At 40.4% G+C, this 19757-nt stretch overlaps 1 protein-coding gene across 6 annotated transcripts in view; it reads right to left on the bottom strand.

Annotated features, from left to right (window-relative positions):
* LOC130354755 (uncharacterized) overlaps window positions 1–19757 on the bottom strand; it is a 75054-nt gene that overhangs the window by 25085 nt on the left and 30212 nt on the right. For 3 of the 6 annotated variants that reach the window (XM_056555161.1, XM_056555162.1, XM_056555163.1), the window contains 3 exons: window positions 14536–14589; window positions 7697–7723; window positions 1830–1856 (listed from right to left, as the gene is read on the bottom strand). In XM_056555161.1, the coding sequence (XP_056411136.1) occupies window positions 1830–1856; window positions 7697–7723; window positions 14536–14572 (91 nt within the window). In that variant the 5' untranslated portion in view covers window positions 14573–14589. Of the gene's footprint in view, window positions 1–1829; window positions 1857–7696; window positions 7724–14535; window positions 14590–18063; window positions 18244–19757 lie in introns of those variants that run through there. The other 3 variants (XM_056555165.1, XM_056555160.1, XM_056555164.1) reach the window with 2 other exon arrangements.

Here is a 19757-nt window from a genome sequence, read left to right as displayed (position 1 = left end):
AAAATGACTGTAACACAGAATATATAAAAAATAAAAATAAAAAGCATGAGTCAAGGGTCCTCCATAAATAGTTATTAGATGGGCTGGCATAAAAGAGAAGGGGTGTTGGAGGCAGGGAAGCTCTGTATGCCAGCTCCGACCTCCATTGCACAAAAGACGGCACTAACATACTAGCAACGGACCCTAATACTTATTGTATTTCCTGAACGGCAGCACTGATCTCAGTAAGTTATATCTTATATTTATCTGGTTTACCCGCACTATAACTCTCTGTTAGGTTTAGTGCAGGTGAATCAGTTGTCAGTTTCCCTTAAAATTTGTTCTGTCAGACTTATTTAAAAAACAAAACAAAAAAAAACAAAAAAACATATTATATATATATATATATATGTATATATATCCCCTTAAGGACTAGGGTTTTTTCCCTTTTTGCACTTTCATTTTTTCCTTTAAAAAATCATAACTCTTTCAATTTTGCACCTAAAAATCCATATGATGGCTTCTTTTTTTTGCCACCAATTCTACTTTGTAATGACATCAGTTATTTTACCCAAGAATCTATGATGAAATGGGAAAAAAAAAATCATTGTGCGAAAAAAATGAAGAAAAGACACCATTTTGTAACTTTTGGGGGCTTCCATTTCTAGGCAGTAAATGTTTTCAGTAAAAATGACACCTTCTCTTTATTCTGTAGGTCCATACGATTAGAATGGTACCCTACTTATATAGGTTTGATTTTGTCGTACGTCTGGAAAAAAAATCATAACTACATGCAGGAAAATGTATACGTTTTAAATTGTCATCTTCTGACCCCTATAACTTTTTATTTTTCTGCTTAGGGGGTGGTATGAGGGCTAATTTTTTGCACAGTTATCTGAAGTTTTTAGCGGTATCATTTTTGTATTGATCGGACTTTTTGATTGCTTTTTATTAATTTTTTCATTATATAAAAAGTGACCAAAAATACGCTATTTTGGACTTTGGAATTTTTTTCCGCGTACACCATTGACCGTGTAGTTTAATTAATATATTCTTATAATTTGGACATTTCCGCACGCGGCGATACCATATATGTTTATTTTTATTTACACTGCTTTTTTTTTTTTTTTAAATGGGAAAAGGGGGGTGATTCAAACTTTTATTTTATTTTTTATTACATTTTTTTGCAATTTTATATCAGTGCCGCGCGTTATTAGCCACGGGTCCCGGCCGTTGTTAGAGGCACGCCGTGGCCCCGCGTTATAGAAAGGGAGCAAATTCAGGGTGTACAGGTACGCCCTTTGTCCTTAACAGGATATGTATACTGTGTATATATATATATATATATACATACATATATAAAAGCTACAATAAAAAAACTAATTGCAATGTGACTGTTAGGAAGGGGTTTGACAAAAGCAAACATTTATTGCTGATCTATAATCAGGATTGGTTATCAATTTCAGATGACTCAGCTCCCCTATTAATTAGTTGTTTACCAGAGCCTCCCGCGCTGCCATACACCATGTAACAGAGCAGAAAACAATTTAGTACATTGTGTAGTTTTCCAGCATGGTCACCACACAATGTACCAAGCCATCTGCTTCTGGCACTACTTCACAGTGTATGACGATGCCATGGCTCTGGAATCTGTGTCGTTATCCCACCGATCTGATATTGATGACCTATCTTGAGGTTAGGTCATCAATATATTATGGCTGATAAGTATATAACACTGGTGTCTTCTTATGAGGCAATGATGCCACCCACTCTATAAGATTGTATATAATATTCTAGCACAGTATATTGTACTGACAGATCTACGCTACTTTTGTAGCAGAAAAACATACGTGATTCCAGTGGGCTTCTGCAAGAACCTGAAAATGACACATATAAAAGTAGATAAACAACTTGTAGATGAGTTATGTCTTTAATTACAATTCTAAAAAGATTGATATTTTTATACATATTTTTATAAGGTTATAAACTGATACGATGGATTCACAAGAGCACTGTGATCCATGAGGAACATCAATATAATAAAAAGAAAATAATAAATAATAAAAAATAAGTGACCATAGGTTTAGGTCATTTATGCAAACACTAATGTCTCTATTGCAGTAGTCAAGAGAGAAATGAATGTCTCTATAATGGCAATCCTCAGTTTTCCCTTTGTAGGTTCAAGTATTTAGGTAGAAGGACTAGTTGTATCGTATAGAATACAATTCATTTATTAGGTAAATGTCACAAGTTGCGCATGCAGCATAAATTACTTCAATAATATGTAGAGTATTTGTGTATATTGTCTTCTATACAATATATGGAGCTGTGTGCTTCCTGCTCTATTTAATACTGTATGCTGGTGCCATGGCTCTGGCAAACAGCTTATCGGCAGTGCTGCCAGGAGTACCCCACCGATCCTATCTTGTGGTTAAATTCCATAAATTTCGTCTGAAAAAAAACTTTATTTTTATGACTAATCAGTAAATAATACTTGTGTCTTCATATGAGGCAGTGGGGCCTTTGGGTCCTCTCAAGCAGTCCCTATAGCTATGTGCCTGCTCCTCACATTTGAGTATTGCCACCCATTCTATAAATTGTACAGTATCTCAGATAAGTTAGTCCACCCATCACATTTTTGTAAATAATGTATTATGTCTTTTTATGTGACAACACTAAAAAAATGATACTCTGCTACAATGTAAATAGTGGGTACACAGCCTGTATAACAGCATTTCATGTTGTGTCCTCTCAAAATAACTGAACACACCGCCATTAATGTCTAAACCTTGGCAACAAAGTGAGGACTCCGCTAGGTGGAAATGTCCAAATTGGGCCCAAAGTGTCAATATTTTGTGTGGCCACTATTATTTTTCAGCACCGCCTTAAGCATTGAGCATTGGGCATTGAGTTCACTAGAGTTCCAGCAGCACTCATATGTCTATTTCCTAAAGCCAACCTCTGGATATGACGCTAAGCATGTGCACTCACTTTCTTTGGTTGACCATGGTGAGGCCTGTTCTGAGTAAAATCTGTCCTATTAAACCACTGTAAGGTCTTTCTTACCATGCTGCAGCTGTTTCAGGGTCTTGGAAATCTTCCTATAGCCTAGGCCCTCATTATATAGAAAAACCTAAGAGTTTTTTTTTTTTCCCATGAGGTGCCATGTTAAACTTCCTGTAACCAGTATTAGAGAGTGTGAGAGCTATAATCCCAAATTTAAGACACCGGTTTCCCATTCATCCCTGAGACTAACAAGTCACACGACATTGGAGAGGATAAATTGCTAATTGGACCCACTTTGGAGATTTCCATTTAGGGGTGTACTAACTTTTTGTGTCTAGGTATAGACATTAATCGCTGACATTAGACATTAACTCACTTTACATTGTGAAAGAGTTTTATCGATGTCACAAGAAATGATATTATAAAATATTTACAAAAATGTGAAAGACTATACAATCAGGTCCATAAATATTGGGACATCAACACAAATCTAATATTTTTTGGCTCTATAGACCGCCACAATGGATTTAAAATGAAATGGATGAGATTTACTTTAACTGCAGACTGACAGCTTTAATTTGAGTGTATTTACATCCAAATCAGGTGAACAGCGTAGGAATTACAACAGTTTGCATATGTGCCTCCCATCTGTTAAGGGACTAAAGTAATGGGACAATTGGCTTCTCAGCTTTTCCATGGCCAGGTGTGTGTTATTCCCTCACTATCCCAATTACAATGAGCAGATAAAAGGTCCAGAGTTCATTTCAAGTGTGCTATTTGCATTTGAAATCTGTTGCTGTCCACTCTCAAGATGAGATCCAAAGAGCTGTCACTATCAGTGAAGAGTGGCCAAAACAACTGTTTGCAACATTATAAAAAGAAGGAACGCACCGGTGAGCTCAGCAACAACAAAAGACCCGAAAGACCAAGGAAAACAACTGTGGTGGATGATCAAAGAATTCTTTCCCTGGTGAAGAAAACACCCTTCACAACAGTTGGCCAGACGAAGAACACTCTCCAGGAGGTAGGTGCATGTGTGTCAAAGTCAACAATCAAGAGAAAACTTCACCAGAGTGAATACAGAGGGTTCACCATAAGATGAAAACCATTGGTGAGCCTCAAAAACAGGAAGGCCAGATTGGAGTTTGCCAAACAACATCTAAAAAAGCCTTCACAGTTCTGGAACAACATCTTATGGGCAGATGAGACCAAGATCAACCTGTACCAGAGTGATGGGAAGAGAAGAGTATGGAGAAGGAAAGGAACATGATCCTAAGCATACCACCTCATCGGTGAAGCAGGGTGGTGGTAGTGTCATGGCATGGGCATATATGGCAGCCAATGGAACTGGTTCTCTTCTATTTATTGATGATTTGACTGCTGACAAAAGCAGCAGAATGTATTCTGAAGTATTTCCGGCAATATTATCTGGTCAAATTCAGCAAAATGCTTCAGAACTCATTGGACAGCACTTCACAGTGCAGATGGACAATGACCCAAAGCATACAGCAAAAGCAACCAAAGAGTTTATTAAATGAAAGAAGTGGAATGTTATGCAATGACCACGTCAATCTCCTGATCTGAATCCGATTGAGCATGCATGTCACTTGCTGAAGACAAAACTGAGGGGAAAATGCCCCAAGAACAAGCAGGAACTGAAGACCATTGTAGAGGCCTGGCAGAGAATCACCAGGGATGAAACCCAGCATCTGGTGATGTCTATGTGTTCCAGACTTCTGACTGTAATTGACTGCAAAGGGTTTGCAACCAAGTATTAAAAAGTGAAAGTTTGATTTATGATTATTATTCTGTCCCATTACTTTTGGTCCCTTAACAAGTACCAAATCATTGGAAAATGAGTGACATACAGATTCAGGACATTAAACTTATTCTGAATTTCAACTGCCTGATAAGCCACCATCAGATGTGTCTGGGAGCAGCTTGACCCCCTAAGCCCTTCATTAAAAAAAAACATGTAGCCTACTAGTGACTACATACAGTCCATTCAGTCAGTATATTGATATTTTCGTCTATGTTGCCACCTGAAATTTTGAGTCCCACAAAATCAGAGTATATGTTTGGAAATGGAATGAATGTGGTTACTAAGGGGGAAATTTATCAAAACCAGTGCAGAGGAAAAGTTGCCCAGTTGCCCATAGCAACCAATCAGATTGCTTCTTTAATTTTTCAGAGGCCTTGTTAAAAATTAAAGAGGCAATCTGATTGGTTGCTATGGGCAACTGGGCAACTTTTCCTCTGGACAGGTTTTGATAAATCTCCCCCTAAAAGACATTTGGTCAATTGAATTGAATTGAATGGACATGGCTTGTGTGCATAACGGGATAAGATTCTAGTATAATGCCTACATATAACCTGTATGTAGAGCACCAAGTGTGAAAGAGACTTAAGGGGGTTGTCCAGCGAAAACAATCTGTGGATGGTGTAAAAAAGTATAGTTAAGCAACTTACAAATATAAATGTTATTAGCTAAAGTGCAGAGACCTTCTATATCATCAGTGCTCTCTCCCTTGTAAAGTGTGACATCATGTCACAGGCTCTGAATGCAGAGCTCCGTTCCCTCCTACCCCATCCCCTTCTGTCAGCACAGGACCAGACCAGTGATGTGAAGGGGAGAGCTGGTATTATTGCACATTAGATTTATAAATTATTAGATAACACAGCAGGAAGCCTTTCTGAGTTACAGTAGTTTCCATCAGAAAGGGCTCATTTCTGCTTTATCTAATAAGTCTTAAATATAATGTTCAGAAATTCCATCTCCCCCTTCACATTACTGGTATGGCCCTGTGCTGACAGGAGGGGTGTAGGAGGGACAGAGCTCTGCTCTCTGTGACATGACATCATAGCTTACAAGGGAGAGAGCACTACTGATATGGAAGATCTGTGTACGATGGCTAATAACATAATTTTAGTAAGTTACTTTATTTTACTTTTTGACACCATACACAGTTTTTTTCTTTTGCTGGAAAACCCTATAATTCTTAAAGTATTTCTTGTTTTTACTATTCCATGAAATATCTCCAGTGAATTTGCATTTTTTAATACTCCTAATATATGTCCTATAGCTCCTGACCAAAGCATAAACCCTATTCAAGGTCAATCTCCAGATAGCATGTTATACACCTATATATGTGCAGAAAAATAAAAATGCCTTTAAACCTATGAACCACATGCAGGAACTTCATTTAAACAAGCATTGAACATGTCACCCCAAGTCAAATTTCTAGGCTGGTGCACTTGAGCTGCTCAGCTCCATCTCCATGTCATCAACATTTCATCATGAAGGACATTAAAAAATGCAAAAAAAAAAAAAAAAAAAAAATACAAAACTGCTTTTTTTTCATCTTACATTCCCCCTCAAAATTAGAACATTTTTAAATATAAACTTTTAAATAGCAACGATAAAATGACTGCACTGATAGAAGAATAAAAAAGTTATGGCTTTCGGAATTCGGTGACTTTGCACTTACATCACAAGAAAACATGATACACCATAAAGCGCACACCCACCAATCAAATACAATTAGAAATATACTTTATTACAATTTCCACATAAATATTACAGCAGACAAAGACACTTACAAACATCTAAAAGGCCAAAAGACCACTGCACAACAGGGGGGACCCCCCTAAAAAGGGGGGAAATCCACTTCAGGGGCACCTGCTTAATCAGAACATGGATATTGCACTGGTCCAAAATACCCAATTTGCATCCACCCACAAAACCAATAACAATATAAGTCACATACTAAAACTTTCCTCAGTTTGGAAGATTAGGTCACAGGACAATAATCAATCTATAGATAACAGTAAAATACAACCTGTATGCAGCCAAATATATATATTACTGGGAAAGTGGGTCAATGGACAGTAGATGAAGGATAACCTCACCAGTGCCCCCCTGGACCCCTGAGGAAGTTGCAAACAGGCAACGGAACACCCCATGTGGGGCAATGGACAGCAGATTAAGTATAACCTCACAGGTGCCCCTCTGGACCCCACGTCCAGAGGGGCACCTGTGAGGTTATCCTTCATCTGCTGTCCATTGCCACACTTTCCCAGTAATATATATATATTTGGCTGCATACAGGTTGTATTTTACTGTTATCTATAGATTGATTATTGTCCTGTAGCCTTATCTTCCAAACTGAGGAAAGTTGTCATATGTGACTTATATTGTTATTGATTTTGTGGGTGGATGCAAATTGGGTATTTTGGACCAGTGCAATATCCATGTTCTGATCAAGCAGGTGCCCCGGGAGTGGTTCACCCCTTTTTTTTAGGGGGGTCCCCCTTGTTGTGCAGTGGCCCTTGGGCCTTATAGATGTTGGTAAGTGTTTTTGTCTGCTGTAATATTTATGTGGAAATTGTGATAAAGTATTTTTCTATTTGTATTTGATTGGTGGGTGTGCGCTTTATGGTGTATCATCTTTTCTTTCAGTTCTCTGATATATACATCAGCAACCCAAGTATGATTATTGTTGCTGAGCCCGCTTGAGTCTATATGTGGTATAGGCTGTGCACTCACTACTTTACATTGTGGGAGAGTGTCATTTCTTTTCTTTATAGAAAAGATATAATAAAATATTTGCATGAATGTAAGGGGTGTGAGATACTGTATATAATTAGTACAGTCTATTGTAATGACAGATCCATGTTTACAGACAATGACTTTTCGATCAGGAAAACTTACATTTGCATTGTGTGTCTTCAGGGCTACCTGAAAATGACAAATAGAAGTAGATAAACAACTTGCGGACTAAAATTATTGGAAAATTAGTGTAATACAGATTTAGGACATTAAACTTGAATTTCATCTGCCTGATAAGCCCCCATCAGAGCTGTCTGGGAGCAGCTTACCACCTATCGCTTCATTAAAAACACATGTAGCCTACTAGTGTGGTGACACGGAGGTGCAAGATATGCTTGTCAAATTGTGACGTCAGGGCACCATTAGCCTATTCACGGTCCGAGGTTGAGACAGCTTCTTCTTGGCCAGGCACGGGGCAACAAACACACCAACGTCACGTTAAGGGTAACTGTCTTTTTACTGCGGCAGGAGCAGATAGTACAATACTCACAATACGGAGCAGAGTAGAAGGGAGGCAGTCTACCCCAAGGGAGCCCTGTGGTCTCGCTGGGACTTATGGTGCTTGTCACCCATTTGTATTGACTTGCTTTTAGATTTGACAGAGTTGAGACTTGGAGATCTCCCACGCTGGCTAGGGTTCTGCTAAGGTCCAATTTCACTGACACCACCAGGGTATGACGGGAAACACTTGCAGAATGTTGGGGTTGATTTAATGAGATATTTTTTTAGGCTTTCCTCGGAATCACCTCACACTTCTTCCACCTCCTTTCCACACTGCAGCTCACATTGAGCTCTGCACCAATAGCTCCTCCCCCTATACTATATACTGAGCAACTTGGGTTCCCATTGGGTAACAGGGTCACTGGATTACTCTGCATCTCCTTTCTTAACAGTACAGTGCACATATAATAACATAATACAGTGAATCACAATAAACAATAAAGTAGTAAGTAAGTAACATAAATGCAACTCGAGGTGATCCGCAACCCACAGGACAGCCTTTGGTGCTGGGACACCACATTAGTGACTGGATTCAGTGCATTAGTCAGTATATTGTTATTTTGCAGGACTCAAAAGTGTGGCCGTCTGCACTTTTGAGTCCCACAAAATTAGAGTATATGTTTAGAAATAGACAATGTCACCAAAAGATCACATTTGGTCCATTGAAATAAATGGACATGGCTTGGATGCACAGCTGTATACAGTATGTCGGTATAACATTCTAGCAGAATGCCGACGTATACTCTGTATGTAGTGCACCAAGTGTAAAAGAGACTTAGAGTCTATTAACACACACAGCATCCTGCACATATTGGATGTGCAGGATTTGAAGCTGTGTTCAGTCATTTAGTTTACATTGAAATCTGCAGCTTCAAATCTTTCAGCATACTGTACGTGTGAATAGACCCTTAAAGGGGTTGTCCAGTATTAAAATAAAAAAGTATAATTAAGCAACTTGCTATTATAATGTTATTAGCCATAATTCACAAATCTTCTATATTGGCAGTGTCATCTTCCTTGAAAGGTGTGACGACACATCACAGTCTCTAAATGCAGAGCTCCTGTTCCTCCCCCTCCTCTCCTGTTAGCACGGAACCAGACCAATAACGTGAGGGGGGCAGATAGTATTACTATTCATTAGATTTATGACTATAAGTAAGTAGATAAGGAAGCATGAAGCCTTTCTCAGTTACATAGTTTCTTTCAGAATGGGCTCTTTGCTGTCTTATCTAATAAGTCTTAAATCAAATGCACAGTATTAAAAGCTCCCCCTTCACATGACTTGTCTGGTCCTGTGCTGACAGGAGGGAAGGGGGCAGGAGGGATGGAGATCTGCTCTGTGATGAGACATCACAGCTTACAAAGAAGAAGGCACTGCTGACATAGAAGATCTGTGCAGTATGGCTAATAACATTATATTAGTAAGTTGTTTTATTATAGTTTTTGATACCATACTCAGGTTGTTTCTTTTGCTGGACAACCCTTTTTATCTCATACAACCATTTCATATTTAGTAAGAAATTAAAGGGGTACTTCGCTGCTGGGCATCTTATCCCCTATTCACAGGGGGGGATAAGTGTCTGATCACAGGGGTCCGACTGCCAGGATCCCCTGCAATCTCCTGCCTGGCATGCGGCTCTTTCCATGCACAGAGCGATCTCCGCTCTGCACGGATTGCTGTCTACCATGGCACGAAGCTCTGGCCGACATGCCCCTCCATATATCTCTATGGGAGATCTGGAGATACTCGAAAGATACCTGGGGGCTCCCGGCGGTCGGACCCTCCTCAATCAGACACTTATCCCCTATCCTGTGGATAAGATGCTTCGCACGGGAGTACCCCTTTAACTGACTTTTCCTGAAGGCAAATTTTAGTACTTACTTCTTCTGTGGCAAACACTAAATAATAGTGAACAATAAAGAAAACAAAATAAAATAGTCAAAGTATTTCTTGTTTTAACCATTACATGAAATCTCTCTAGTAAATTTGCCATTTCTTTTTCATACTCCTAATTTATCCTGTCCTATTGTTCCTGACCAAAACCTAAACCCTATTCAAGATCAATCTCCAGAGAACGTCATATACCTATGTATGTACATAAAAATAAAAACCTCCAAACCTTTGATCCGCATGCAGGAACCTCAATTAAATGTATACTGTAGAACATATAATGTCAGAGGGCTGTGCTCTGTTATATAAACCTTGTTCACCTAAAGCCATGTGTCAAGTCCTGAAAAAAAAAGTGAGGGAACTCATCCAAGATTTCCACTCAAAGGCTGGTCTTGCAGGACTCCTGATAATGGGAATGGTGTTCCTGCTGTGAAAAAGTGCAGGAACTCAGTTCCCATGCATTCCTGCAGAACTTGAGCCCTGCCTAAAGGACATGTTTAATTAAACACAGGCCTAGAAAGAAATGTGTTGGAGGATTATGTTTACATCACATGTATGGTATATGTTGGAGGTATCAGGTGTTTTTTCTAATTCTGTCAGCCCTAACCACTCTGATGGTGATCAAAAAGACACTCTTTAGGTTAGTAGGAGCCTATGTCTATGTTTGGCATATGTGCCAGGAGATTTCCAGACACATACTGTATGCTGAACTTGTTCACATAATGTGTGTCAGGCCCAAGGCCTGATTATGGAAACATACATGTGTTTTATAAGACATGGGTGAGGGGTTATTCAGACGGTGTATCCTTTGTTTTTTGTGTATTGCATTTTATTGGGGGGTCTGGCTGTTTGTTTACATCTCCTTTGAAGTCAAAGGCTTTTTTGAAGTCATGCACTCTGGTCCCATCATATAATCAAACAGATAAGGGGCCAGGAAGAGAGAAGACCCCCTGGTGGGATCAGAGGGGAGGGGGGAATGGAGTCTCCCTCCCGAGAAAGCAGATATGATATTTAAAACAATGCTAGACTCAGTGTGTTAAATGCTGTGCAACAAGCTGACAAGACCATCCTAAGAACAGCTGGAACTCACTCTCATGGACTGCTATATCATGCTGTAAGAACTTCATCTTTTGTTTTCTGAACTTGTCTTGCTAAACTCTTTTATATATTGTTATACCTGTAGGTCATTTGTTCCTGTATTTTTATATCTATATATATATATCTCTCTCTCTCTATATATATATATATATATATATATTTATATATAGTAGAGGAGGGAAGCAGCACTCCTGCGATGAAAGTGAACGGGTGCCTGACTGCTGTTGATCTGGGTCAGAGATCCAAAGTGAAGTAGTCAAGTAGAAGCAGTGGCACTCCAAGCTGGTGAAATAAAGTGATGTCTTTATTTACTCCAAAGTGAGCTACGTTTCGGCAGCCTCCTGCTGCCTTTGTCAAGCCAAACAAAGGCAGCGGGAGGCTGCCGAAACGTAGCTCACTTTGGAGTAAATAAAGACATCACTTTATTTCACCAGCTTGGAGTGCCACTGCTTCTACATGACTACTATATATATATATATATATATATATATATACATATATAGCACTGTGATACCTTTTATCAGGTTCAATGTTTAATGACCTAGGCTCTGATACAATACAAACACCAAGACCAGCAGAAGTCAACCCATAAGATCCTATCAATAAAGTCTTGTATGTACAATGATAACAACTAAGATTACAATGCTAACATAAGTGACTGTGAAATTATGAGTAGATATCACGTCTGAGGCAGGGATCAGGGCAGACCTAAATCTCTTTCTAGCCACTGTCCCTACCTACCTTGGAAGATCTGCCCTAAATGGGAGCCCCTAACTGGGCAACGCTCCCTATACTTGCAAAGTGCTGGGGCGTCAAGTCAGACAGGCCAGGTCGGCAACACAATGGCAGAATAGGTACAAATTCATCAGACAAGGGGTTAACCAGGGACAAGTCAGAAAATCAAAAAGCAAAAGGGTAATGTATTACAAAAGCAGAGCAGTTTAAATACTCTGCCACTGGGAGGTGTGAGCGCCTCTGCTGATTGGCCCAGCACTCACAGCTCCTCATTGGCTAGACTGCCACGTCGCACAGTGATTAATGGCCCTGTGACTTGCAGGGCTGTCACCAGGATGACTAGGAATGCTGCTGTCTGCCTGAAAGAGGCAGTGCTGGAACTAATTCAGGTAAGTTTACTACAGTAGACTTGCACTTGTACTGTATAGATGGAGGCTGGACACTCATTTTAACACATGAGCCCAAGAAAATTTAGTTCTATGCTGGGGTGGAAGAGCAGGGTTTAACTTGCCTGGTTCTCATTGTAGAAAGAGACAGAAGGTCAGCAGCCAAAAGTCAAAATTAAAGAGTACCTGTCATCAAAAAAACTTTTTAGATATGGTGTATTAATGTATGGCAAACACCTTCCTAATTGAATGTAATTAGCATTTTTTATTTTTTATTTCTAACCATATTTACTGTTTGAAAAAGTCACCACTAGGGGTCTCCCTTCATGTCCCGGCCGCATAGATTTCAGACTCATGCTGGCACCAGCATGAGTCCGAAATCTCAGACTGCAGCCGGGACCCGTGACTAGCACAGCGCTGCTCCCTGCCTGTCAATCAGACAGCCATTGGTTGTGGGGGAGAGTCTCTGTACACTGAGGACAAGCAGGGCTCTGTACACTGTGCACTGAGGACAAGCAGGGCTCTGTACACTGAGGACAAGCAGGGCTCTGTACACTGAGGACAAGCACGGCTCTGTGCATTGAGAAAAAGCAGGGCTCTGTACACCGAGGACAAGCAGGGCTCTGTACATTGAGGACCTTACGTGCAAATGCAGGCTTACTCACACGTGAACCTGCACCCCCCCCCCCCCCTGACCTGGGCGGCCTCACTCGCATTTCTTATTCTGCTGCTCTCCTCGACAAAATGAGGGCGGAAGCAGTCCCCCCCAGCAGGTTTCAGCGACGTAGCGCCTGCTGGGACACGCCCACATCCTCCTGCCAGGAGCTCACACTATGTGAGCAAGAAGAGAGGTAAGATACATAGCTTTATAAAGCTCTTAAAAAAGGCAGGGGGGGGGGGCGGTGTTAGGTGTGGTTAGGGAACATAGCCTGAGTTAGTTTAGAAAAGTTTATTTAGTGACAGGTACTCTTTAAGTCACACATACAAACTATAAACATTTCATTAAAGGCAATTTTTAAGAATGTACCATGCAATTATTAGATTGCTAACAATGAATTATGCTATACTGTTGCATAGCATTACTCTGCAAGCTCTATCAGCAGATCGGACCTGGGACCTGCACAAAGCAAGTCAGCGGACCTTAGGTGGGAATTCAAACAGATTGGACTCCTGCATACATGTTGCGTGGGTGTCAATCGGTTAGGGGGGGGGGGGGACAATGATTGTGGTGCTTATGTGCCGTGATCGCCATTGATCATGACACTTAATGGGCTAAAGACGGATAATGGCAAGATTGCTGTTCTGGGCCATTGACCGTGGGTGCATGGCTGCTGATAGCAGCTGTCACATACAGTCTATGAAGCGAGAGTGCAGAGAGTGTCCTAGTGCATTATATACCAGGGCACCAGGACGCACATGTACGCCCAATGAGGGGCTTTTATCAATGTTTGCTTATGTATTCTTTTTTTTAGTAATTTTTTCCTTACTTTTTTTTGCTTATGTGTGACTTATTTATCAACTGCTTTCAGCCTGTTGATAATTTTCTTTCACGTAAGCAATTTTTCCTTTTTTACTTTGGTAGTAGCTTTTTCTGCTCCATGTTTGAGCTGGAGTAAATTTAGTAAATTTTTAACCCTGTTGCGACTTTTTTTTGCGCAGTTGCGACTGTCGCAGTTAATAAATACCTGACTACCCATAGACCATTTTAAAATTATTACTACGTAGTTAATTTTTGGAAAACTTGCTTTTCTCGCTTTCCAGTCAAAATGTTGCACGAAAGATCGCGTAGTCACAGTTGCGACAATTTTGCGACAATTATAGTAAAGAAAACCTGACTAAACCCGTTGATAAATGTCCATAAATGTCCTTAAGGGGATACAAAATGTAATCTCTGATCAAGGTAAGCATCAGCACCGAGCATAACATCTCAAAAATGATTATCTTGTGATAAGGGATTCAGAACTATGATGTTTGTATATTTTGGGGTTAAGGATTTCTTTCCATATCACCTTTAGAATCTATTTTTTTATTATTTTATTTTGTAATGTTTTATTAGCTAAGAGTAATTGTATATCAAAAAACAATATTTTCAAACATTTTCCCTCCTTACTTTTTAGAACTTTCAGCTTCGTAAGTATTTACTCAGCTTTCAGTCAGAAGCAATGTACTATAGCTACAAGTAGTAATGTGATTTGAAGTAGGGGAGCTTTCTTTATCATTACAGTATACTGGGTAAACTTTAGGATCCACTGCACGGTCAGTCCACTGCTGATCATTCCGATAGGAGCAATGACCTATTCACTCCTCACAATGAGACCACTTCTACTTACTTGTGTTTTCCCACGGAATTGCTCTCCTGTTGTTCATTATGAAGAATGTATCTGCTGAAGAAAAGAAAATGTGAGACAAATGGAATATCATCATAAAAAATCCCTTGTAAATATAATTGGGCTAAGTGATCAGCTGATCTTCATGGGTCCAATTTCTTCTAACACAGTTGTTATTACCAGGGTTAGCTGGTCAAGCATGCCTGGTGGTGGCCACTGCTGGAGAAATAAAGGATCAGGGGCATTGTTAAAGGAGCATTCCCATCTCATTAATTTATTCCCTATGGCAACAAGGGATAACAAGCTGATTCTGCGATTGTGGACATAATTGTCCCGAGAATGAATATGCATGTGCACAGACAACGATCCATTTATTGTCTATAGGGTTGCTTAACATCTCAGAGTTCAACGTTTGGAAATGTTTAGTGGCCCCACATTCGGTGGGATGAGAATATCCCTTTAAGATCTAAAAATAAAATAATATATTGTAATGATAGCTATGAAACTATTAAAGACGTTTTAGAACCTGACAGGCTTAGATACACCTCCTCATCAGAACACTGTCCTTGGATATTCATTTATGATGAAATATACAGTATGATAAATTATATCACTATACAAGGGCTAAATTCACAGCATGACCACATATTTCCTACTATAAAGACCAATATAATCCATAATACCATTTGTGCCCATATCGCGGGCACACTACAGGCTATAATCAAACAGTAAACCTTATATAAGTAATCCAACTCAATAAGAGAGGCCAATATTGTATTGATTAAAAAAAGATAAGGATGCCAGCGATATTTTGGCTTTTCATCCCATTTTGTTGAAATTTTTTGTTAACATTTTTGCCAAAGTATTAGCGAACAGACTTTCAAAGTGTATTCAGCATCTTGCCAGTAAAGATCAAAGTGGATTCATGCCAGGGAGAATAGTTCATACTAACATTCACAGTGTCTTCTCTGGTATACAATCAGAATAGGAGGGGACTAGGGCTTTATTGGCACTTGATGCCACCAAAGCATTCCATAGAGTCAGGTGGGAATATCTTTGGGTTGTCCTGGAAAGGTTTAGAGCGGGTCTGCGGGTGCTGAATTATATTAAGATTCTTTATAGCTCCACAATTGGCCGATCGGTCATAAATGGGGTCCCCTCTTCAATGTTTGAACAGAGGAACATGACTAGGATGCCCCCTCTCCCCCATATTATTTGTATTATATATAGAGCCTCTGGAGTCTGATGCTGGGAAAGACTTTCTTATGAAGGGTTTGGATGGGAAGGATCACAAAATAAGATCCTTATGTATGCCAATGATATCTTACCTTTCTTAAAAGAACCCCAAAGTGCAATTCCCCTAATTATTTCTACTTTTAATTAATTTAAGAGAATGTCAAGATTAGATATAAATTGATACTCTGGAACAGCCCCAACACAGCAATGATGCCCTCTTAGTGTTTCCATTAGTAATCATTCACAACAAGATATAGAGACTAGGCACTGCTGGATACAGCCCAACTTATCCAGCCTTCGGACGGACAGTAGGTATTCACACAGCACAATCCGCAATTTATCTTAGGTGGTGCTCAATATGGAAAACACACAGTCTGTACTGATCTTGCGGTAATAGTTTATTGCAGACAACAGAAAAGACACATCAGGACTAATGTGCGGGACGGGCCTGCAGCAGCGGGGTTGCTCTAGCGGGCGACGGTGCCCTTTCGCACAATAGTGGCGCTTCGACTGTCTCTAAGGGCCAGTCGAAACAGCACTGTCGCCCGCTAGAGCAACCCTGCTGCTGTTGTGGGGCCTCTTTTGGAGCCCTCACTTAGTAATTATGCCCCCTTTAGTAAGGATTTTCCACAGTGCCCCCACAAATCCACTTAATAGTAATACCCCTCTAGTGCCCCCCATTTTATAATGGTGCTTTGCTTAGTAATTAATTCCACCTTAGTTACCCCTTTTTAGTAATTATGTCCCCCTCTCCCCTCCCCTCCTATGCATTGTGGTATATAAAAGAAGCTTATACCTATATCCTTCCCACATTGTTACTCCCTCTTCAGGCCTGCAGTCTATGAGCCAAGATCCTTGGCCTGTGCAGGTACCCAGTCCTAACTTTCCTTATATCCTATTTGGGCATATAGAAGTCATAATTTCTGTAAGCATTATTAAAGGGGTATCCTGAATTAAATTAATGTATCCTCTATCCACAGACTAGGGAATAAGTGTAAGATTGCAGGGGTCTGACCACTAAGACCCCCCCTATAATCTCCAGAATATGGCCCTAAGTATTTGTTATGAAACACAAATCAAACAGTGAACAGAAATCCTTGTCCATCCAGCTTTCTAAGCAAACAAACTGCATTCCTAGCTGCCATGGTGAGGACATACTACTCAGCGCTACATGTAGAAAAAATTCCGTATTAGCAGAGGTAGAAGGTAGAAGGCTCCAGGCTTCACAAGTTTCAGAACTTGAAGACAACTTGAAGACCTGGTGCTTTAGATTTGTATATTTTGTGTTTTCAGGTGGGAGTCCATACCATTACTGTAACAAGCTCTGCAGAACAGCATGCGGGACTCTCTTCTTTTATGTCATATACTGGAGCTATATGCTCACAATTATGGACATTTATCAACGGGTTTAGTCAGGTTTTCTTTACTATAATTGTCGCAAAATTGTCGCAACTGTGACTGCGCGATTTTTTGTGCAACATTTTGACTGGAAAGCAAGAAAAGCAAGTTTTCCCAAAATTTACTACGTAGTAATAATTTTAAAATAGACTATGGGTAGTCAGGTATTTATTAACTGCGACAGTCGCAACTGCGCAAAAAGTCGCAACAGGGTTAAAAATTTACTAAATTTACTCCAGCTCAAACATGGAGCAGAAAAAGCTACTACCAAAGTAAAAAAGGAAAAATTGCTTACGTGAAAGAAATTTAGCAACAGTCTGAAAGCAGTTGATAAATAAGTCACACATAAGCAAAAAAAAAGTAAGGAAAAAATTACTAAAAAAAAAAAGAATACATAAACAAACATTGATAAATGTCCCTCATTATTCTTCAGCAGAAGCCCCTTCACCGTATTTACTATCCCTGTACTATGACATCACTGTATTTACTATCCCTGTACTATGACATCACTGTATTTACTATCCCTGTACTATGACATCACTGTATTTTTCATTCCTGTACTATGACATCACTGTATTTAATATCCCTGTACTATGACATCACTGCATTTTTCATTCCTGTACTGTGACAACACTGTTTACTATTTCCATATTGTGACCCTATGTTTATCATTCCTGTACTGTGACATCACTGTTTACTATTGCCATATTGTGACATGGGGAAGGTAAATATGACCAGTTGCCCATAGCAACCAAACAGATTACTTCTTTCATTTTTGAAAAGGCCTCTGGAAAATGAAAGAAGTAATCTGATTGGTTGCTTTGGGCAACTGGTTGACTTTTCCGCTGCACAAGTTATATCTATACTGTGAAATTGCTGTAGTTTATTATTCCTTACTGTGACATAACTGCATTTATCGCCATACTGTGACATAACTATGTTTATTAACTCTGTACTCTGACATGACTACGAGCATTATTCCTGAACCATGACATCACTGTCTTCACCATTAAATCTTTACTGTCACATCACTGCACACATTGGGGATGATTTATCAAAACCTGTCCAGAGGAAAAGTTGCTGAGTTGTCCATAGCAACCAATCAGATTCCTTCTTTCATTTTTGAAAAGGCCTCTGCAAAATGAAAGAAGCGATCTGATTGGTTGCTATGGGCAACTCAGCAACTTTTCCTCTGGACAGGTTCCTCTGCTAATTTTGCACGATTAATTATATATGCGTGACATCACAGGATACACATATGCGGGGAAAATTTGTCCTATTCTGACCCCTATAACTTTTTTATTTCTCCTTATATGGGCCTGTATGAGGGCTAATTTTTTGCGCCTCGATCTGTCGTTTTAACAGTACCAATTTTGTTTTGATGGGACTTTTTGATGGCTTTTTTTAAATTAAATTTGGGAGTAACAGTTGGTTACTAACTACAACTCCCAGCATGCCCTGATACAGCCTGTGGCTCAGCATCTGCCCCAAACGAAAACTACAACCCCCAGCATGTTGGACTGTATAGTATTATATAGTATAGGTCAGTGATTCCCAACCAGGAGTGCCTCCAGCTGTTACCAAACTACAACTCCCAGCATGTTGGACTATATAGTAGTATATAGTATAGGTCAGTGTTACCCAACCAGGGGTGCCTCCAGCTGTTACCAAACTACAACTCCCAGCATGTTGGACTGTATAGTAGTATATAGTATGGGTCAGTGTTTTCCAACCAGGGGTGCCTCCAGCTGTTACCAAACTACAACTCCTAGCATGTTGGACTATATAGTGGTATATAGCATAGGTCAGTGTTTCCCAACCAGGGGTGCCTCCAGCTGTTGCAAAGCTAGAACTCCCAGCCGTCCCGGACAGCCAACATTCCGGGAGTTGGAGGATTGATTGGATAAATACCGGCAATTGCATTGCCGGTATTTTTAATACAAAAAAAATGTCACTGCTGCTGTTGTCTAGCAGCGGGACCCAGCAGAGAACAGCAGCGGTGACATCACTAAGCTCCGGCCATGCCCCAAGCCGCTGCTGCTCTCCGCTGGGTCTCGCAGCAGCGGTGACGTCACTAAGCTCCGCCCGTGCTTCAAGCCGGGTGCCCGGAGCGAGGCTTATGGAAAAGATTACAGGAGATCCCCGCTACGGGGAAAAGGTGAATACTGTTGTCATCAGTGTCACCTGCACTACCTGTCGGTTCCAACAGGTTAGTGCAGGTGACACTGCTGACAACGGTACTTACCTTGTACAATTCCGTGGTGGGGATCTCCTGTTATCTTGTCCATTAGCTCCGCTCAGGGCACCCGGCTTGGGGCATGGGCGGAGCTTAGTGATGTCACCGCTGCTGTTCTCTAGCAGCGGGACCCAGCAGAGAACAGCAGCGGTGACATCACTAAGCTCCGCCCATGCCCCAAGCCGCTGCTGCTCTCCACTGGGTCTTGCAGCAGCGGTGACTTCACTTAGCTCCGCCCGTGCCACGGAGCGAAGCTAATGGACAAGATTACAGGAGATCCCCACTACGGAATGGGACAAGGTGAGTACTGTTGTCATCAGTACCAACAGGTTAGTGCAGGTGACACTGCTGACAG

Source organism: Hyla sarda, chromosome 1 (genome assembly GCF_029499605.1).
Source record: "Hyla sarda isolate aHylSar1 chromosome 1, aHylSar1.hap1, whole genome shotgun sequence".
NCBI classification, from domain to species: domain Eukaryota; kingdom Metazoa; phylum Chordata; class Amphibia; order Anura; family Hylidae; genus Hyla; species Hyla sarda.
Note: the sequence above shows the minus strand (reverse complement) of the source record. Positions and strands in the feature narration are given on the sequence as shown.